The 22,678-nt window shown below is 40.7% G+C and overlaps 1 protein-coding gene across 2 annotated transcripts; it reads right to left on the reverse strand.

Annotated features, from left to right (window-relative positions):
* Positions 1 to 482: 482 nt before the first annotated feature.
* On the reverse strand, positions 483 to 22,241 carry LOC103052516 (leucine-zipper-like transcriptional regulator 1). Of its 2 annotated transcripts, none has more exons than XM_025166366.2 (8): positions 21,846 to 22,241; positions 10,181 to 10,420; positions 9,162 to 9,241; positions 7,558 to 7,636; positions 6,250 to 6,296; positions 5,167 to 5,287; positions 4,406 to 4,592; positions 483 to 3,698 (listed from the first exon to the last, which is right to left on the reverse strand). In XM_025166366.2, the coding sequence occupies exons 2-8, from the start codon at positions 10,338 to 10,340 to the stop codon at positions 3,017 to 3,019; spliced, it is 1,356 nt and encodes a 451-aa protein (XP_025022134.1). In that variant the 5' UTR covers positions 10,341 to 10,420; positions 21,846 to 22,241; the 3' UTR covers positions 483 to 3,016. The 2 variants fall into 2 exon arrangements, with proteins under 2 accessions (XP_025022134.1, XP_025022133.1); XM_025166365.2 differs by having other exon boundaries at positions 10,181 to 10,402; positions 21,846 to 22,240.
* Between the last annotated feature and the right edge of the window lie 437 nt (positions 22,242 to 22,678).

The raw sequence follows: 22,678 nt of genomic DNA on the forward strand, positions 1-22,678 counted from the left end.
AACTCAGACTAACTACTGTATCCGTAACTTTTTAAATGATGTAGTTGCTCAAAGTATAACTTATTTTTTTAAGTATTTTGTGTGTGTATATATATATAATAAGTAATGGCAGATGTAAAAATTGTGCTAGAATGATTGTGTTAAACATTGTACAAGGGAACAACAACTGTGATTTGTAGACCACTTGGAATCAGTCATAAAGCTGTAGCTTATTTCTAAATACAACACAATTGTGCAAAGTGTCTGCTTAAGTATTTTTCTTCTAGCAGAACAATGCTGTAGCATTAGGGGATGCTTATTGACATATTTCCGAATGCTGACAAAATCCTCTGCTTCCATGAGGATATCCGTGTTTGGGGTAACATCCTGCTTTTCACAGAAGAGACCACACATCTCTGCATCCTGGGGATAGCGTAAGTGAATGTTAACAAAAATAGTTGCAGTAAGTAGAGAAAGGGAAGGTAAAATTCTTCACTGATAAATAATATACTGCAGACCTAGAATTAGGGTTGGTATTTTATTTCAGAGCCTGACAAGTTGTTTTCAAATGCAGTATATTTGACTTTTCATCCCTAATGGGAACAGTCAGCATGCAAATGAAGAGTAGATCTTGTTTCCCAGCTGTAGTGCTACAGGAAATGTGTCTTACAACATATCAAGTCTTCAGTAATCCCCAGCCAAGCTGCAAATCATTCAATGAGCATATATTTTTGGCTTTTTCTCAATATGCCACCATTAAAGAATCAAAAATACATTATTTTTAACAAAGCAATTTAAAGGACAGAAAATAACATATACATAATTAAACTAATATAGTTTAGTTTTAGTGTAAGAATTCATAAGATATAAAATACAATTATAATTAATAAACATAGCTACTTTTATAGCATACAAAACAGCCATTTTCTTAAATGAAAAAGCAGTATCAAAAAGGCACAGTGCAGGCTTTCCCTGCTCCTATGTACTTCACAATTTTCTCTCTCAAAAATTAAGAAAGGGTAACTTAAAGGGATTGTTTTCTCATTGTATAACATATTTCATACAGACTGCAGTTCAGTGAGTATCAGCAAAATCACTTCTGGCAGCACTGTGATGGCAAAATAAAAATGAGCAAATGCTTAATGATTTTGCTGATTTCCAAAATGTTAAGCAGAGTGAATCCAGATGGGGGACTCCTGGAAAATCCCAGGGCTAGGGCAAGAAGGAGGAAAAAAAGTGACAAACCCCTTGTATATGCTTGCCAGGGAAACTACATAGACCTGTCCATGGAATGACACAGAGTGAAGATCAACCCAGTGGGGACCTTTACATTTGGTAAACCTTTACTGAAAACATTAAATCAGTAAAATATTTGGCCAGCTGAAGATTACTATCCCCTTCCTACTCTGCACAAAAGTGCCTCTCCCTGGACTTACATGAGAGGTTGACCATCCATGTTCTACCCTCAATTCCAAACTTCTCTGTACAGTTGGCTGTTTGCCAAAATCCTGTCTGATAGGATTTTGGAAACAATAAAACATGCCTAGGCGTTCTTGGGAACATGAACTTCACAGAAAACAACACAAAAAGCATCACTGAAGGACATCAAGCAATTCCTATGTGATGTAATGCCCAGCTATGTTTGCATTTTCTAGAACAGTGGTTGCATAGCTGGTAGGGGAGCCAATAAGAGGATATTAGGAAAAAGGCCTTAGGCTGACTTCATTCATCACACGTGCATGGAATACTGCAAATTGGTAGGTTTTAATAACCCCCCACAAAAGAAAGGAAAAAACACACCCACAACAAAAGAAGCAAAGCTTCTTACTGCACAGCTTAGGGAAAGAAAATGCTGGGTCAATTCTAGTCTAATAAAACATTTTTGCCCTCACCCAAGCAAGCCACAAATGGGGAGATCTTGGCATGTACACAAGCCTCATTCCTACTATGCATCCAGCTGCTTCTAGAAAGCTATGTGATATTTAGCATAAAACTATAAACAGGTATGGCCAGAGTATCTGGATGAATATGTTTATAAACCTATTAGTGATCAAGAATCCTGATCCAAATCTATTTCCAGGCCTCTTCCAAGTGGGGGAGGGAGCACTTCCGTGCACATCACGTGCTTCCCTCCAGTTAATGTAGAAGTAATTACCTGCATGCCACTACTCTCTGGAGTAGTGGGGCCAGGGAAAAGCTGCCATAGCAACTGGAGAACCCTACTTCACATGAATTAAAACTTTCTGAACTGTGCTGGAACAGGCCCAATGACTCTTTTATAGATCTAGCAGATTATATGGCCCTGGCATTTTAACTTGGGTCAGAGGGACTAATATAGAAGCCTGATGGATTTCATGTTTAGCAATGATGCAGTTTTAAATAGTGTAGCATGATGGCTGAGCATTTGCTAAGAAAAGCTCCGCTTCAAATATCTCAACTGCAAATTCAAGAATATATTCAGAGCAAGCCCCTAACTGTGTTAGCATGTTAAGTAGCCAAACAGTTGTTAGTCTAACATATACTGGAATCCACAAGACTAGTTTACATTGTGCAGTTCCAGAATATTGGGTTTGCTGAATAAGTGATGGTCAAGTTTAAGTTTTCCTTGGGTAAGCATGTAAGCCTGTCATGCCAACACAGCCACTGAACTGAATTACCTAACCCTATCTTAGTCACGGGAATTATCTTACTTGGGGTCCTTGTAGGAGTGATGCAGATAGTTTGTGAAGGGCTTTGAAATGGCACACAAAAAAAGAAAAAAAAATGAATGCAACCAATGGCTGCTGTTGCTGCTCTGTAACCACACTGGCTCATCTCCATGTGCAGGTCCAAGTTGTCTACAGAGCACAGCTGCAAAGAGCTGAAAAGATTTTCCTAGTAAAATGTTTTATGGAGTCCCAAATACTTTGTGGTCACACAAAAAAGTGTGAATTTAGGTTTCATGATACAATTGTAAGCAAGAACTGTCCGGTGATTCTTCCTAGACACTGATTTCACTGAGTCTGGATGTGTCTTCTGTCTCTAAGTGGTCTGCCATTTACGTTCTGTTTAGTTCCAGTTGCCAAAATGAGATTGCAGAGGAACTGGACAGAGGTTTACCTCCAACAAGTAGCATCACAACAGAGGATTCACAAACATCCCCATATTCATTTTTCAGCAAGCCTAAGCATGACCCTCCAGCTGTTAGATCCATGGTGGCAAACTCCTGTTCCTTGGAGATGCTGAGATACGAGGTTCTTTCTTTACACAGCAACTCTGCTGCTGGATCCGAATTCAATTCTGCACTGGAAGTGGTTTGATATGAAGAGAATCCTAGCTTCTCTGAAGACTGGCAAAAAGTTTTCATTTCTATTTCAGAGGCACCCTCATTGTTGAGTATCTGGTATGTAGGCTCCCTGTGAAGATGCTCACAGAAGCAGACATGCTGTTTAGAAAGAGCCAGTAACTTTGAACAACCCTTTTCTTTAGAATTCAAGCAGCCAGGTGATCTCAGCAGAGAATCAGCAGCCCCTTGGAAACCAAATCCAGTTCCTAGCATGTGATGATATGCTTTGGATGAAAGCGCCATTGGGCTAGGCAGTTTTTTCCACATTTGAGATGGAAAATGATACTGCCACAAAGTACTACTTGGCTTAGTGCTAGAAATGCCTCCACCAAGGACTAGCATGGAATCTTCAAAGATTAAAGCAGAATGGCCCACCACTCTTGGGGGCCCCTGGCTGGACACAAACACAACAGAAAGAAATCAGCACAAGGCAAGAGGTCGCTTATACTCATAAAAATGGGCTTCTCTTCAGTCAGGGTAATGCATGGAAAAGTCATGAACCGCTTTCTAGAGTCCACTCCACACAGTTCCCTCAAATTATGTATTCAGGTATTGTTAAACTGCATGGGAATATTTTCCATGCTCCTTAAATTGTCTTCTCTATGCAGTTATGATTATGATTCATATTACAATTATGATTCATATCATAACTATGATTCTATTATGATTCTTCTGTCACTTCAGTATTTTTTTTTCAAAATGCAAGCACTATCCATTCATAATTGAACAATGGCCCAAATAAATAGAATGAACTATGTAATCAAAAGCATTTGCTTCTAGGAAAATGGATACTCCTTCCAAAGGTCCCTACATTGGGAACTTGACCTATCAGGGTTTTTCCTGCTTGTGCCTTTCCACAGCGCTCAGTCCCCCACAGGCAATCCTTTCCTGGTTTTCAACTGGTATGGAGACATCTGTAGATCCCAGCTGACATCTGTAGAGCCCAGTCCTTATAGGCCTATACAGGTTTGGCTTGCTGTTCTGTGTAATATAAATACTGCTCTAGGAACAATTGATGGGGGGGGGGGAAACACAGTTTTATCTACTCCCCTTAATCAAACTCCTTTTGCAACTGCTAGTGAAAAATTTTCAAATAGTTACCTTTTCCTGATACTAGACCAGTTGGTGGCTATGAAATCCCACATCCAGAAGTCCTTCTGCTCAGTCAGTTTCATTAACCCTCCAAACAAGTACATGCCATTGCCATAAACCACAGCAGAATGACCATGTCGGGGACCCGGGCTACCCCCACTGGATGCAGCTGATACGGGGGCCCACTGTTTTGTACCTGAAGGAAAATGATTATTAGAGTTCATTACAGTTTAAATGAATACATGTTGGATGTTTCAAAGGTTTCTTTTCCTCACATCTACCATTACTTACACATTACAGTGGTATCTCGGGTCACGAACTTAATTCATTCCGCGACTCTGGTCACGACCCGAATTGGTTGTGACCCGAATCAAATTTTCCCATAAGGTTCAATGTAAATACGGTTAATCCGTTCTGAACCATATGTATTTTTTTTTAAACCACAAAAATATAAAACAAAGTACAGTACAGTACAGTATGAAGAGAGAGAACGCTAACCTTGCTTGAGGTGACTTCTGGCGTGGAGGACAGGAAGGCGGGTGGGGAGGTGGTTATTGTTTGGAGGGAGAGTCCCCCTCCCTACAGGAAGCCACGACCACGTGTCAGAGCAGGGAAAATGGCCACGGATCCTGTTTGTCACCTGATGCGGAGTTTGTGAACGGAAGCAAAATTTTGCAAACGGTGCTGTTCGTGAACCAAATTGTTCGTGAACAGAAGTGTTCGTGACCCGAGGTACCACTGAATATAACTGCTGGGAAAGTTTAACTTACTGAAATGAAAGGTCCAGAATTCTTGGGAAGCACCTTTAATGTCAATGTATCCCCCATAGATATACATATTGCCACTGTAGACCACAGCACTATGGCCCTTCCGATTAACAGGAACTAGAACCTAGAGATGAAGAGAGGAGAGCTAATGGAGCAACCTTCCTTAATTACTGCTGCCATCACACCAGTAAAAACCAGGCAGATATCCTAAGGCATTCAAGCTGGTCCAGTCATATAGAAGTCCTCTCAAAAAATTCCCATTTCTATATCTATAGAATCTATATTATCTTTTGTGGAGGGGAGAGGAGGAATGCCTTGAAAGTTTCCCACAACAGAGATGAAGTCCCCTTTCCACTGCTAAACAGAAAGGAAAATGGGGGAGGTTAAAGCTGTCCAAATATAACTTCTAAGTCTTTGGAATCATGATTGTAATTTGGGTGGGAGGGAGGGAGAAATCTACAAATGGATGTTCCACATTTGCTTTAGCTGGAAACACTACACACAACACCATGCCCCTTTAGAGGCTAGGATTTGAATAGGGCTCTTTTGGTTGGTTTGAGCTGAATTGTGGTAGTGCAGCTGCCTTCTGCTCCCTGAGTTTCCAAGCGCAGAAACTCCCCTTTTAATATAGGAAGAGTCTGGTAGTGCCTTTCCCAGCCAACAAATTTTATTAAAAGGCATAAGCTTTTGTGAGCTACAGCTCATTTCATCAGATGCATAGAGTGGCTAGTCTGATGCAGGATTTAAATTGCAGTGAGGTGGGGGTGGGAAAGGAGGGGAAGACAGGTTGGTTATGGGGAAACTCTGGTAACTATAACAAGGAATTCAATCTGTGGAGAAATTGCAACCATGACATTTATTACAGCCAAAAAACCATTCTTATTTCAACATTCAGAATGAAAGAGGTTCCCTTCCAGATGTGAAGTGTGAATACGTGAATCTCTCAGTGAACCAAAAGCAGCAGCGTCATAAACCTACTCATCTAGCCTGGAACAGTTTTCAAAGCATGTTCCTAAGCAAGCTGTTTGATCAACAAAGCAACAGGTTTCATGTGTGATTCATACATTTAGTTTTGTTATTCCTTACCTCACCCTCTACTGCTGGGAGCTGGCAGGCTATCCACTTGGTTGAATCTGCAGGTGTATAAAATGTCAGTCATAGCATTAACCACAAGAAGGCACTACTGTTCTACTTGCAATGCTACGCAAGCACTAAAAGGAGAGATGACAGGAAAAGTTGCATATCCTGTATGTCCTTTACCAGCAACATACAATATGAATACAGCTCCAAATACAGTTCTTGAGACAGCGAATGGCAACGTCCTCTTCATTTTAGGAACCCTACAGGGTTTCTGAACAGCAGAAGGCAAATATTATCACAATCTATCTAGGACTCTTCAAGTGTATCAGATGACAGTTCCCACGATTTCCAGGTTTTGAACAAGCTAATATTGAATTCTGCAGTTCTGAAGCAGCTGAAGGGTATCAGTCTAGGAAGCCTACCTCAAGCAAGACCAGCTTAGACAGAGCAATTGTCTGGCCCAGCTTCTGAGGAAAAAAACACTACCTCCATAGCTTCCCATCCAAGCATGCAAGAGGAGGGCCAGCTTGGTCTAGTGGCAAAGGCACCAGGCTACAAAGCAGGAGACAGTGAGCTCTAGGCATGAAAGCCGGCTGGGTGACTAGGTCAGTCCCTCTCTCTCAGCCCAACCCACCTCACAGGGTGGTGGTTATGGGGAAAATAGGAGGAGGAAGGAGTATTAGTTGTGCTCGCCACCTTGAGTTATTTATAAAAATAATAAAGGCGGGATAAAAAAAAGCTAAAAAACCAAGAATTTTTGGTTTGATAAAGTTCACAACATCTGTCATAAGCCACTTTGAAGGTACTTATACAAACAAGTAGCATACAAATTAAATAATGATGGAATGGTTGAATAATATATCTCACCAATGTACCCAACCATTTTAACCTTTTCATTTCCCAGATTTAAGAGTTTCCTGATTATACAAGGGGTAACCTATTTATGCCAGGCAAGTGCACCTGGGAACACAGATTCGGTAGCTGAGCTGGAATGCTTTGTAGCTACTAGGAAGATCTGTAACAGCTGCAGAAGCAAAAATAACCATCTTAAATACTCGCCAGACTAGAAAATCAGAATAGAAGTTGAAAAACGAAAACAAAACAGCAGCTTCTGAAGCTTTGGCCTCTCCTCCCCCTGAACAAGGGGCTGCCCCTGTGATCTCATCCTGATTCCTGCTGAAGCCTTTCCATGTGACAGCAAACGAGGCAACCCCCCCTCCTTTTCTGAAAATATTCAACCCTAATACAGACTAGTACATTTTTATGAAACATGCATAAATATATCTAAAGAATGCTACTTGTCTTGTTCCACACCTGTGTCATACATCCATAGAGGATTTCTCTTCTGTGTGAAAGCCGAATCTACCATTCCACCAAAGATATACAGGATATCCTGCAAATACAATAATTATTTTCCAGTGAATCCCATTTGCATTTTCTATAGTTCAGTGCCATTCAATGCAAGATTCAAACCAAAATCTTAAGATGAACCTCAGCAGAAAGCTTCATTTCTTGGTCAAGCTTGGTACAAACATCTTCAGGCTAATACAATAACAATTATCAGGGAACACTGCAAATTACTGCTGCTTTCTATGCCAATATCATGCGGTAGTATGTTCTTCTCAAAGCCACCCCACCAGAAATATTCAACCATGCTTCAGCATGACCTTAGAACTCCTTAACAAGGGAAGCAAAGAACAGATGCAAGTCCTTGTAGTTACTTTAAGTAGATCCAGGTCCCAGTCCATCCATTACAGTGCAGTGACAGTGCATTTTTCAGCAAGTGGTTAAAACCTAAATTGTTTACTCAAAATATTCTAATTTCAAAAGGCATATGTTAATGGTGTTATGTTAATAGTGTTATGCAAAATGCTACTTATAGATATCTACAGCTGATGTAAATGTTTCCTTCATTAAAGCTACAACTGAAAAGCAGCACAGATGGTATCAGTAGTCACAATAGATTCTGTGGTACAACAGAAAAGGTCACACAGATTATTGTGTTTGAGCAGGCTCCCCCAATCTGGAGCCTTCCAAGTATTTTACATTATACTGTTTGGGTCTGCAAGCCAATCAAAGTGGACCTTTGGTGGATTATAACTGCTGGAAGTATTCGGTTGGGAAAAACTACGGTACTGGTCTGGCAGATGGTCCATGACACCCAGGAAAAGAGGCTTTTTAAAAACTGCTTGCCCAGAAAGTCTTTTTGGCAGCTTCTGCACAAGAGCTACTGTTCCAGAAGGTTACAGAAAGTGGCCTTACAAAAATATATTTCATCATTCCTTCTAACCCTTATCACTGCTTATAGTGATAGTAATGAGTTATGACTAATTGAGAACATATAAACAAGAGAAAACTGACATTAGCAGACTTCTGTTTAACAGAGTTTAGATGTGCTTATTCTCTCACTTTCTAGATGCACACATATTTGAAGAAGCCCAACTTGCAAAGTAAAGAGGGTCTTAGCCTCATCTTTTTACAACTCGTCCTTCTAATAATTTAGCTGACTACCAATATCAGCTTTTGGAGGAAAAGAAGAGATCCTTCAGCTGCTGAAACAAAAAACTATACATTCCTAACTTGAAGCAGGGGGCTAGAGGCTAGGCCTTTTTTCAGATGGAGCCACCCTAGAACCATTCTGGAGTGTTCATTTTGACCAGGACCAAGGAGAACCCAAGATTCAAGTTCACAGTCATGGAAGCTCCCTGAGTGAATCCAGACCAGTCACTCTGTCAACGTAGCTCACAGGATTGTTGTGGTGAAAGAAAATTAGAGGGCCTTGAGTTCCCGGAGGAATGGCAGAATATAAATCTATGCAATATAGGCCGTAAGACCAAACTAAACAGGCAAAAAAAAAAAAAAAAGTAAAAAGGGAGAACAATCTAGTGTTTTACAGCTAATTAACTAATAGAACTTGCCTGATAATCCACCATTGTGTGCTCTTCCAGTTCTTCTGGGCCATCTTTTGAGTTTTCCAGCTTCTCCCATTCATTACTCCCTACAGTAGAAAACAACAACAACATACTATTACATCAATGCAGTCTTTTGATTTGCATTTGCACTTACTCTCTTTGGGAATTACAATTCTACTTGGGAAATCTGCAAGTAAAATCACATGCTGAACATATGGGGCCATCCTGAAAAATAGGTTAATTTTTTCCCTTCCTGAACACATAGCTAAACACACAGTTCAATTACTTCCTGGTATCTTTTTTTGGCCCACCACTAGCAATCAGCAGAGAAATCCAGAGAGTCAGAACACAGGATGTGTCTGACATTAGAGACTGAGGAGAAAAATTGGCTAGAGCTATTCCTTTTGGCTGCAGACCTATGCATTTTGAAAACATTACTTCAGCCCTATGTTCTTGGCACAGCCAAGTATCCTGTGAAGTCCCAGGGTTCTTCTGTGTGTGATCAAGTATTCTGAAACTCCACCTTGGACTATTTCCATTTCCACTATTCTTCTATTCCAGATATAAACCTATTATTCTATTACAGCACTCTACCATTTTAGGTGCTAACCCAGTATCTGAAATAGTAATGTGACTGTGGTCCTGCTGGTCACATCAAAGAACCACTGAGTCCAGCCATCTGTTTCCAACAGGAATTAGCTGGTCACCTCTTCACACAAGGTTGTGAAAGCAACAAACAGAGAACAGTAATACATAAAAGTGGATTTGATAACCAATCCACAGTGACCATATGATAACACCTAATTAGATATCTAACTAGATTATTAAAATAGTTCAGATTATCTTGCTTGAATTGAAAAAGTCTTTACAGAAAAGAACCTTTGCCCGGTGGCCATTTCAAAATCAGCAAGATTCAAGAGAGTCTTTAGTTTTACCTGTAACACACAACAAAAACAGGGTTGTATGATTATAGCTTGAGAAATTTCTTTTCATGGCATAATGAAACAAGAAAGAGAACAGCTTACCTATTTTGAACCGCCAGAAATCACTCAAGCTGGTATTTCTCCGGCCACCATAAACATAAAGGAACCCCCTACAGATGCAGCAGGCATGTTTGTATCGATCACATGGAGAAATTTTGCTCTGTTCCACTGGGTTCCATGAAAATCCTGTTTTTCCTTTCATCCCTGAGTTAGCTGGAAATCACAGCCATGTCGAGATGACTTCCTCCAAGCGGTAGCTCCAAGCTGAACAGAAAAAGAAAGCTAAGAATGGAGATAAGAATGTTAGAGCAACTATACATGACCAAAATATACTCAGTGCAAATCTGTTGTCTATTATGTTAAGCATATCAGTTATGAGAGGAGAGAGTTTAGCCCTGTTCATGCAATACTGTATGTGTTGCAGCCTGCACTGCTAACAACTCTGATTAATACCGTTTATCAGAAGGAAGGTTACATCATAAAAATGTCAGTAAATACTCTACCTTCAAATGAGAAACCTATATGCAATCAACATAAGGAAGCAAACTTATTTCCCTGCAAAAGGAAGATGGCTTGTTTCTTTCTGGATGGTGAAGCAGTCTGCATCTGTTCGTTCTTTTGGTAACTGGTATTCCTTTTATCAATAGGAGAACTAATTAACTCTTACAGCAAGGTTACTGTACAGTGCAAATACCTCAACCTGAGAAATAATTCAAAAGCAAGTTCTGCTTAAGGTTAAAAAGAATCTCTTTGTGAACATATTTCTATTTTTTTCTGTTGTTGAAATCAACAATACAGTAAAGCCTCAATTTAATAAACTAACTGGGTGGGGGAAGGGGGTCTTTTAAAGCAAAATGTCTGCTCGATCCAAATGGGATTTGAAGCATGCATCAATGGCAAGCTGGATTTTATACCGTAACTTCTTCCAATTACAGGTAGTCCTCAGTTAGTGACGGTGATTGGGACCGGAATTTCCATCACTAAGCAAGCTGGCCATAAAGCACAATGTCACGTGACTGCATTACTTAGCGACAGCAATACCGGCACTCCACATTGCTGTCATTAATTGAGGTTCAGGAGTCGTTAAGCAAGGACCTCCTCACAACTTCCCACCAGCTTCCAGCAAGTAAAGTCAGTGGGGAAGCTGGCAGGAAGCTGCAAGTCCCAGGTGGCTTGCAAGCAGGCTGGCAGGCAGGCAGGTAAGTGGCTGCTGCGGGGAAGAGGAGGGTGCGCAGGTGGCCGGTGCAAGCACAGCGGGGCTAGGGGTGGCTGCTGCAGGGTGCAGAAGGGTGCACAACGATGCTCAAGGGACTGGCATGGCACAAGTGCGGCGGGGCTGGGGTGGCTGCTGCAAGGTACAGGAGGGTGCAGGAGGGCCTGGTGCAGTGTGAGCACAGCGGGCCCGGAGGTGGCTGCTTGTCAGGCCTAGCCCAAGGAACTCCTGGAGACCGTGCAGGTTCAATCAGCAAGGTTTATTAGCTAGCGCTTATTTACAGAATCTTCTCAGACTGACCAGTAGTTCCCAGGGACAAGTCTCTACTATCTTCTGGAATGTTTAGGGATGCGCCAGCTTTCTCCGCTTATCTCCAGAGCATTGCTCTGGAGACGAGAGCACCGTTTTCACCCCCCTTCCTCCATTCCAGTCCATCACACTGCTGCAGGATGCTGGGGGGGCTGGTGTGGCACAGGCACAGTGGGATGGCTGCTACCTGGTGTGGGAGACTTACCAGAGCAACTTGCAACCTTCCCTGCTGGCTTCCCCATTGACTTTGCTTGTCGTAAACCAGCAGGAAAGGCTGCAAATGGCAATCACGTGACCATGGGACGCTGCAACCATTGTAAGTGCAAGCCAGTTGCCCAGCGCCCAGATCTCAATCATGTGACTGTGGGGGTCCTGGGACAGCTGGAATTTCAAGGACAGGTCATAAGTACCACTCATTCAGCGCTGTCGTAACTTTGCTTGTTAAATGAATGGTCGTTAGCCAAGGACTACCTGTACGTTATGGATATAATGACATGAATATTAAGAATAGGTTTAGCTCTCTGGTTTGTTTTTGGGATAATCTCAATGATTTCAGGATGCTATCTGGGATATTTTTAGTCGGAATAATTTTATTGTAGTGCTGTGCTGAATTGCCAGTGTGTTACAAGTATTCCTCACTTAGCAACCACAATTGGGACCAGCAACTCAGTTGTTAAACAAAGCAGTCCCTAAGTGAAATCGTGACCATGCTTATGCTGTTACTTCAGCTTTCCTTTGCTTTACAGACCTGCAAAGATCGTAAATACAAGGATTGGTCATAAAGTTACTTTTTCATCACCGTCATAACTTTGAACAGTCACTAAATAAGGCAGTTGCTAAAAAAGAACTACCTATATGTAAAATGAAATTGTGCCTTTTGGGCTGCATCTCCAAGTTGATGGTCTGGCAAAGGTAGCCACCCTCAGTAAAACCCACTTTATCAGACACATGGAGCATTATCCTGAGATAAAATTATATGCACATGACAGTTGAAACTGCAGGATGGGACTCAAGATAACTTATTTGTACGTACTAGTATTTATGCAGTTTAATCCACAATCCACTAGGGGCAGGATAACCAAATAAACCAGGGGTTCCTAAACTTTTTGCCATCACACCTCCCTTTAGTGTAATCTTAAGGTACATACTTTCCTAAAAATCCAAACACCAAAATGAACAATTAAATACAATACAATGAAACTTGGAAGAGTTGGATTTATTGTAACAACTAAAATGTTCTTCACACCTTCCCTGGACTCTGTCTGCATCTCCCCAAGGGAGGTACACCTCATGCGTTGGGAAACCTGAAGTAAATAATACAGGACAAGGAAGATGAAGGAACTGGATCAAGAGAAAAGAGATTTAATTTTACTGATAGGAGGAGAAAGGTAATTAAGGTACCTTAAGCCAAGGAATGCCTTTTTTATCTTCTGTTGACACAATGGGGATGGTGGAATGGGTGTCATTTCAGTAGCAAGATGGGCAAAGTTCAACAAAAACACAATTTTGGAGAGTTAAAAGAGAAAAGAATAACCAAGTACTTCTTAGAAGCCATGGACTCTCATTCCTACAGTTGTTTTTAAAAGGAACCCAAAATTTCAGCCATGGCATCTTCTGAGTGCTGCAAATAGGGTGCTGGGGATGGGGGCAACATGTGGCCTACAGGCTGCCCGTCCCTGCCAAAGGCAATGAGCAATAATTTGTTGCCCCCATACTTAACTTTCAAGGATAGGGGACACATTTATGGGATTTATAATCTAATGGACTCCCCAACTGCCTGGTGTTAGGCCTCTGCCCTTCAACTTGGGTGATATCATTTTCTGCTCAACTTCAGGCAGCAAAATGTCTTGGGCCAATTCAGGACACCAAAGTAAAATAAAATGGAGAAAGTTAAGTAAAACAAGGTGTGAAATTAAAAGATTAACAGGAAAATCAAAGAGGAAATAGCATATGAGTAATTGATCATCATATGAGTAATTCTACTCATATGATGATCAACCAATGTACAAACTGGCAGGATAATGAGCAGAATGAAGAAATGCTGAAAGAACGAAGCATGAGGCAAGAGAACAGTGAGAAAGAAAATAAATTTATTCAGCATACAGGAAGACATAAAATCACGCAACAAATACTCTCAGCTACCAAATTGCTGATCTAATTTTTTCTCATAAAAGGAAAAATGACATTCTACTGGTGCCAAAGATAACACAATGCACTAAGTCATCCCGTAAAACCAGTTCTTGGTTTCTGTAAATATACTGACAAAGCAACAGTGGCCAAAAATGATCTAAACACACAACCTTTAGTTCTGACTCTTTGCTATTATAATTTACACATGCTCCTTTGCTCTCCCCTGGGCCCTGCTGATGGTTCTATGCATCATTAATGTATTAGCATATGGTTAAATTGTCATTTTTTAATATTATCATACAAATTGTTTTATCATACTGACATTTTAATTGATTTTTTAATTGCATTACTCACTGTTCTAATTATAGTAAAGTGGTAAGAAATTTTTAAAGTAAATATCAGCAACTGTAATAGCTTACTCAAAGGAGTATCTGAGAACTAATTAATTCATGCTTCTTTTCTTAAAAATGGATGAATTCACTTATCTTGACATCTCCCCCAAAGAAAGCCTTATGACCTTTCAGACAGAAGAGAATTACAAGTTTTAAAAAATATTTAAATATAGTTCTTCTTAAAAACAAAAGGGGCATTAAATGTAATTTTATAGTACTGTTATGTTACATTCCATTTTACAATCCACCTAGCTAACATGAAATCCCAAAGTCTCCTTTCAAAATAAATCTTGTCTGGGACATACTGCAAAACACTCTTTAAATTAGAATTTTTCAGTGGAATTAATTGCTTTTCATCAACCCAATGAATTAGCCTTCTGAGGAATATCTACCTCAAGCTTTTAACTAATGCACAAAGAAAAATACAAATCCAGTCAGTAGCACTTTATCAAGGTGGAAAAGAAATATGGATATAAATAAAATTCTGGTGGGGAAGTTTTTTCCACACATTTTATACTAGATAGTTTTTCAGGGAAGATTTTGTTTTGCTCTAATCTCAGCATGAACAGAAACAGCTTGCTACCAAACTAGCCTACGGGTCTCAGGCACACAGTGCACTAAAACATGATATGTATGAAACATAAATGTATGAAATCAATAAACAAATATAAAATTATTAATAGATTTCTAAGGCCACCCACTAGCCAAACAATTTTGGACAGCTTAGAGAGATAAAAAATAATTTAAAAACCATAAATTATATTTAAAAGGAAAAAAAAGTGCCAAGGAAAAAAAATCTCAACCCCCAATCTCAAACAACACATATTCCTATAGTGACCATATGTCCTTCATTATAAAGGACAGTCCTTTATTTCAGAAAGCTATCCTTTAGATTTATTGATTTTTCAAAAATTCATTTTTGTCCTTTATTTTGGACATTTAACTTTTACTGTACAAATGGTACCACTTAATGTACAGTCTTTCACAGTCATGTGAAAAATATGGAAATCGATTGTCTTTTTAAAATAAATTTACATATACTGTTTGATTTTAGATATTTTTATTAGAATGGGTGTTTCTGTAAAGCTTTTCCTTTGTAAAGCAGTTATAAACATAAACCATTAACATTTTTTATCCTTATGAACCTGCTTCATATTGTACAAAGAATTTTCCTTTGTAAAGCAAAGTTATAAACATAAACCATTAACATTTTTTATCCTTATGAACCTGCTTCAGATTTGCCTCTTTTTCAGGTTTGCCCTTTATTTTTTCCAATAAAATATGGTCACTGTACCTGATGACTGACACGGCCATATCCCATCCTAGTCCAGAGCCTGCCAGAAGAGTCATGTCTCCCTAAAAGTCAGCTGGTCAGCGATCTTGCTGAGGGTGGGGAGACAGAGATTATTCCAAAGGGCTGGTGTAGCATCTTAGAAATTGCTCAGGCTTCCGCTAAGAATTAGAGGTTATGACTTCACGCTTCTATAGGTATGAATCACAGATCAGCAGAAGGTACCGCACGGTGTTGTACATAGTATAGTTCCAGATCTGGGATTTCTAGCAAGCCTGCAAAGGCTTCTGTCACCAGGACTAGATAAAGAGATGACCTGCTCTAAGACAAATTCTTACAGCGGTCCCTGAGCAGCTTTGCTGTTGCACTTCCATGATCTTTCATGTGCTCTTAGCAAACAGCTCTTCTCTCCTAAGCAAGATGCTCCACATACAATGATCATCTCACTATTTTTATGCAGCCCAGGCCAATTTACCCATAGCTAAGCCTTACGAAATATAGTGGGGAATAAGTAAGTGCCCACAGAATTCTGTTTTCTCCTTTTTACTGCCCTCATCTTCTGAAAAGCTAGGGGTGGGCAACCAAAGGATTGAAAAATTATATTAAAAATCAATCTCCCTCAAATCAAGGTAATAATATAGAAATGCTTTGTCACTGCCTCCTTCCAGGACTTTGACTTCCCAGTCCAGTCTTCAGCCCTGGGACTTCCTGGTAGTCTCCCTCTGAGGCACTAATCAGGTCCAACTCTGCTCACCTGTTCTGAGATCAGCCAGAATCAGGTGGATGCTGCCATGTACTGTGACCAGTTTAGAAAGAGGACTATAATTCTGTAATGGCAACATATATTAAGGTCCTTCATTCTAAAAAGATAGTGTGATGGAATGGACTTATGAAGGCCAGGCTCAGGGAGATAAGCGTGTTCTTAGCCCCCAGCAGGAGCGTGGGAAGTTCAAGAAGTTGAGGCTGGCACCTCCCTAAGGAAGTCACGGTGTTGTGGCTGGCTGGCTTGGGAACTTGGGGTTCAGTCTGGTGAGATTCTGTCTTGAGGTGGAAGCTAATAAACACAACAGAACTGTATTTGCATTGTCTCATGGAGTTCTTTGGGCTGAACCTGACAGATAGAAAGTTCTGAAAAACGTTCTGACTTGCTGAGTCTCTGGGAAGAAGAGGGAGATTCACCCGATTAACTTCTCCTAAAAAGAGGATCACTGCTTAGTTTCCATTTAAAGTCATATATACATGCTGTCATTAGGGCAGTGTCTGGGTTTATTTCTGCAAAAAGGCAGAATTGGCATAACCCCATGGAGGCAGAATGGGGGAAATTACTGGAGTCCATCAGCATCTTCATTCTTCGTTCAAACATCTGCACCCCAAAAGGTACATTAGGGGAAGTTATATCCAACTCCCACATAGTACCTGCATGCTAGGACAAACTGTGTCTTTCTGGCCCCCAAAGCACATACTGTATTGAGGGCAGTTAGGTCAAAAGCTCCATAGACAAGCCCGAAGCTATGAAGATTAGGAAAACTCCTTCAAGCCCCTTAATCCATCAGCCCCGTTTAGAGCTGCAATATGTAAAACAGCAAAGGATTCAATGACAACTAAACCAACCAGAGAAAAAAGGCAGGGCTACAGCTTCCCAGGCAAGCTTCAAACACTCCGTTTTCTAAGGAACTGTATTATTTGTTACTTCTAAGGTAGAAAGATGCAACAGTATAAGAAATCACTGAGCATGATCCAACTATTTCTGTTCTTCTTTCTCTCCACTAGTTTTTAAGTTTTAAAAAAATATTATAAAGTGCATGTTTAATATAAAGTTAACTAGAACCACCAAACAAATACAGATTACCTCTTATCACTCCATGATACAAAAAGGGATGAGAATGAATTCATTCAAAAGGCAGGACGTGCTTCTGGAGGATGGAAACTATATTCAATGGATCAATGACAGAAAGGGAACATTTAGGTTGGAACACCCACCAGTATGAACAAGGGGGAGCTGGATATTTGTTAAAGTAGAAATGACATGTACTAGGACTGAAATCCTTGGAATAAGTGAATTAAAATAGACAGGAATGGGACATTTCCAATCAAACAAATCAAAATACTCTATTCTGGAACTTAAATTCACACAAAGAATGGAATGACACTTTCTGTTTTAAAACTTATCACTGCACATGTAATGGAACAGCATGCTCCCCAAATTCCAATGGTCTCAACCCCATTACCCTTCTGTAAGGCCTTGAAGATCTGGTTTTTCCCCAGGGCATTGGGTCAGGGTGGTGGATGAGCCCACCTAGGGTATAGTGCGTAGAAACGGAATGATTGTGGACTGGTTTACATTATCCTTTTTCATGTTTTTTTAAATCTTGTTGGTGCTGTTCTAGTTTTTAATTATATTATCTGCCCAGAGTTGTAGTTTGCAAGCTTGCAGTTTGGGCAGCTATTTAATTTATTAAATAAATAAATGGAAAGCAACCCTGTCAGTAACAGAATAGTTTTTATCAGGATTCAGCAGCAGCCAATCAATTTCATGATTATATTGGTATATGCACCACAACAGATGCTGAAGAATAAGAGGTTTATTAATTCAATGGAATTTTGATCCATGACAAGTAATGGAACAAACACTAAAGAAGGATGTTCTAATAATTAATGGTAACTATAATGCAAAATTTGGAGAACAGTTGAAAACCATTGGAAAATGTGGACCAGCAACCTACAATAAGCAGGACAACAGCTGATAGAGCTCTGTAAAGAAAATGGCCTGCTCATTTTTAACACATTCTTTCAGCAACCCAAACTACGTCTCTCTGCCTGGATGTCTTCAAGTGGATCTCACTGTAATCAAACAAGTTACATTTTGTGTAGCAACAGATAGACAAGTTCTCTGCTGACTTGCAAAACATTTCTGAGTACTGAGTATAAATCAGACTATCAGCTCCTATTCAGAGACATATGCATCAGACTGAAAAAGACTAGAAAGGATTCAAACCCTATGAGATACAGCCTGAACACATTCCTGAAGAATATAAGATTGAGGTTAGAAACAGATGCAAAGTCCTGCATCTTGCAGATAGAACTCCTGGGGAATGTGGGAAGAAGTTAAAATTATGATGAAGGACACATTGGTTATTAAACAAAGCCATACAAATAGCTAAGGAAAGAAGACTGGTGGAAGCCAGAGAAGATCTTGCGAAAACTAGAGAGCTTAATGCAGACTTCCAAGGTGGAAGGAATACACAGAAGACATGTACAAGATCAACTCAGATGAGATTATATTTGAGAGAAGAAGAAGGATCAATGGTGCCAGAGGAGGAAGTCAGATGGGCTATCAAACAACTGGCAAAATAGGTAAGCCCTAGGGAGGATGAAATCCTCACACAGCTTCTAAAGGAGATTGACAAGAAAGCAATAAAGATAATCACAGCCCCCTGGCAATAAATATGGAAAAAAGCCATAGGACCCAAAGATTGGAAATGGTCTATCTATATCCCAATCCCTAAAAAGGGAGTTTTAAAGGAATGTTCTACTTACATACCAGTGACATACTACTGAAAGTTCTTCAGAGAAGATTAGAGCCTTTTACAGAGAGAGAAACAGCAACTGAACAGACAGGCTTCAGAAGGAACAGGGAACATAAAATCATATAGTCAATATTAGGTGGATGATGGAAACAGCAACAGAATATCAAAAAGAGCTTTACTTCTTTTTTATAGAGTACTCCAAAGCTTTTGATTGTGTTGATTATTCAAGACTCTGGAAATCTCTCCAAGCAATGGGTATACCCAAACATCTAATTCTTCTAAGAAATCTCTAGAATAACCTAGAAGGTACAGTGAGAATGACATTTGGTAACATTAAATGATTTAACTTGGGAAAAGGAGGCAGACTGGGCTGCATATCACCGTATCTATTCAAACTATACAATAAATACATTATAAGTGCCACAAATCTGGAAGAACTAAAATATTGGTGGAAGGAATGTCAATAACCTAAAAAAATACAGATGACACTACCTTGGTTGCAGAAACTGGAAAAGATCTAAGATGAATAATTCTAAAACAGGAAAGTGAAAAGGCTGGGCTTTCTTTGAACATCAAGAAAACAAAGATCATGTCTACTGGAAAACTAGAGATAGTAAATTCCACATTGGAATTTAAGATAAACAATGAAATGATACAAATGGTTGATAGTTTGATTTTCTAGGCTGCAGAACTGGTAAAGATAGTGTGTAAAAGAGAAAGAATGATGATGGGCAAAAAGGAGTTCATATAAACTAATGAACAACTGTGACATTTCATTTAACATAAAAATTAGAATGGTCCATTCACTGGTCTTATACATATGAATACAAGGAACAGACTTGTGAAAGAATGAGAAGAAAAAAAATTGCTCCTACAGAGCTGGAAGAAGTTGCTTCACATTTGTTGGACAGACCAAACAACCAACCATTCAGTACTAGAGGAAATCCAGCTGAGATGTTCATTAGAAGCAAGGATCCCAAAACAAAAACCACTTTAGGCACATCATGAGGACTGATAGAAAAGATAATGCTGGACAAGACGGATCGAAGGAGAAGCCAACAGCACACAATGGGGCTAGGCAGAGTATTGGAAGCTATATGAATGCATATTCAAGAACTGTGTAATGTAGTAAGAGACAGGACAACTTGGAGAGTATTTATCCATAGTCACCAGGAGTTAGCTACAACTCAAAAGGACGTAACTACAACAAATACATGTTTAGCCACACTGATGAAAGGATTGTGGTCAAGCATTATTTCTCAGCTAAATCTCCCCACAGAAGATAGATAACTCAGAAGTAAACTGTATGATACAAAAGTTCTACAGAATGTTAATAGTCCTCAAACCTAAAAGACTGAGAAGGAGGCAGTTCTGCATGAGTTAACAGAAAGCATCTGCCACATTTTGCAAGTCTCCTCTTACTGCACTTTTATTTTTGTACTTCTGACTGAAATGGTCTCAGATTTCCTCTTCTCTTTAGCAAGATATCACTGTGTATTTCCCAACAGAGAATAAATTCAAAGTAAGAACTTGTTTTAAAATAAATAGCATTTTGTCCTTTGCCTTTCCTAAAGGTGCTTCTGTGTTCCCTCTTAATATTCCAGAAACTTAAACTTTGAACTCAGTGAAAACCTGATGGCTGGAGGTGGAAAGGTCTCTGTGGAGCTCAGTTCTGCAGCTTGTTTTTCACACCAGGGCTCAGCTGTTGAACACGAGAAGCGACAGGGGAGAAAAGGTCATTCACTCACTAATAAATAACTATAAGCAGCTTCCACACATCTAGAATTTGAGAAGAGGGGCAGATATTCCCAATAGGAAGTTGAAACTTAAGAGACATCCCCAATACAATCTTGTATTCATTTAACAGAGCCCTGCTTAAGTACCTTGCAGTGCTAGAAAACTGCAAAGGCATGCTGAAAAATGCAAGTGAAAGGGCAGATATTGGAAGAAATCAGTGGTCCCCCCCTCCCATCACCCTTTAAACCCAGCAGGATGGGAGCAAGCAGGAAAAGGAGGTGATCTTCCACACTCAGCCAACACAATGGAATGCAGAACAGACAGTTATGAAAGGGGGGAAAAAAGATATTACACTCTTATTTCATTTTTTTAATTTCCTCTGAAGTTGAAGGAAATTCAACCTTAAACACAAATGCAGTAGTTCTTAAAGTGTGGCCTGGGGACCTCTGGGGGTCCCAGAGACCCTTTCAGGGGATCTGCAAAATCAAATAAATATTTTACGATTTCCCACTTTTAATTTCTAATACAGTAAATGTCAATAGATGTATCCCACATAAACCAAAGCTCTTTGGGGCTCTCAATCATTTTTAAGAATGTAAAGAGGTCTTGAGACCAAAATGTTTAAGAACCCCTGCACTAAAGCAACCTTCCCCAAACCTAATTATGCTGGATCACAACGTCCATCGCCCTCAGCCTCCTGGTTGGGAATTATGGGAGATGCGCTGTAGGTTGTAGAAGTTACCGGGTGGATGGGGTATAGCCTCCAAGAAGATCTGGTGGGTCGCAGATGTTTCCCCACTTCTGCATTAAAGTACTGCGGGAAAGCAAGTAAAAGGCAGAAAAGGAGAAAAGCGCTGGCGCTCGGCGAAAGAGAACGTGTGAAGGAGCAGTCTCACTATGTTAGCTATGTTTAAAAAAAAAAATGGGGAGGAAATCCGAGGGGAGCATTTAGTCCTCGACGCACGGAGAGAGTCTAGTTTCAAAGTTAACGGAAGGGGAGACAGACCTTTCACCATCACTCCCCCCCGCCTCCAGTCTGCAACACATTCCGTTGCAATCACCCTGCGTGCCCTCCCCAACTCGCTCGCCACCGAGGCCATTCCCTTACCAACTGCGCGTTTCTTTTTGGGTTTCCGTTCCACCCCTTCACCTTCTCTCGCGGAAGACGGCCGGGCTTCGCTTTCTCCGTTATCGCTTCCTCCCTGAGCCTCCGCCACCGAAAAGTCGCCCGCTCCTGACTCCGGCCCCACGCGGAACGGACACCCCGCCCACGTGCCAGCGAGGACCAGCGACTGGCTCGGGGGCGGGGGGGACGCTCGAGTTCCCTTCACTTGGCTTGAGGGTGCCGTGCTAAAGGCGCGCGCGCGCCCTCCCGAAAACGAAAGGATGTGGCAAAAGAGCGGGGCGGGGTGATGCACCCCAAACGAGCCAGCCCGCCTTTCAGTTCTAGCGCGTGGCGCGAACGCAGCCCCTGCGGTTACTGTACGACTCAGTAGGTCATAAGAACCTAGGAAATGGGGGCCAGGAAATAAAGATTAATCTGCCCAACGGTGGGCAAGCGCATCGTGCAAATACAGTCGCCGGCGAATTCACACGTCGCGGAGAACTCAAATGTGCTTTGTGTTTGGCTGTGCTATTTGTGGGAACCTAGCTGTTGCGGGGTTTATTTCGTCAATAACGTTCAGCAGCCATCCCCCCAGTTATGATGTCCCATTCAAGTCACGGGGTTTTAATTCCAGGCAGGCTCTCAGCCACTCCAGCTCCTTGTTTATCTTGCCTCTTAGCGTATCTGAAGAGTTAAGACACCGAAGGAGAGACAAACACAGCGCTCACAATTCAAGGAAGTCTCCCTTTTCTAAGTGAAAGCGCTGGCGCATTCCTTAAACGCTTCCCTTGGAAGGAAGCCTCCGCGGAGCCCGGGCCAAGAGCGGAGGCCTCTCC

Source organism: Python bivittatus, unplaced genomic scaffold (genome assembly GCF_059951505.1).
Source record: "Python bivittatus isolate LINGU-HERP-01145 unplaced genomic scaffold, Pbiv_v1 ctg000480_np1212, whole genome shotgun sequence".
In the NCBI taxonomy this organism is placed as follows: domain Eukaryota; kingdom Metazoa; phylum Chordata; class Lepidosauria; order Squamata; family Pythonidae; genus Python; species Python bivittatus.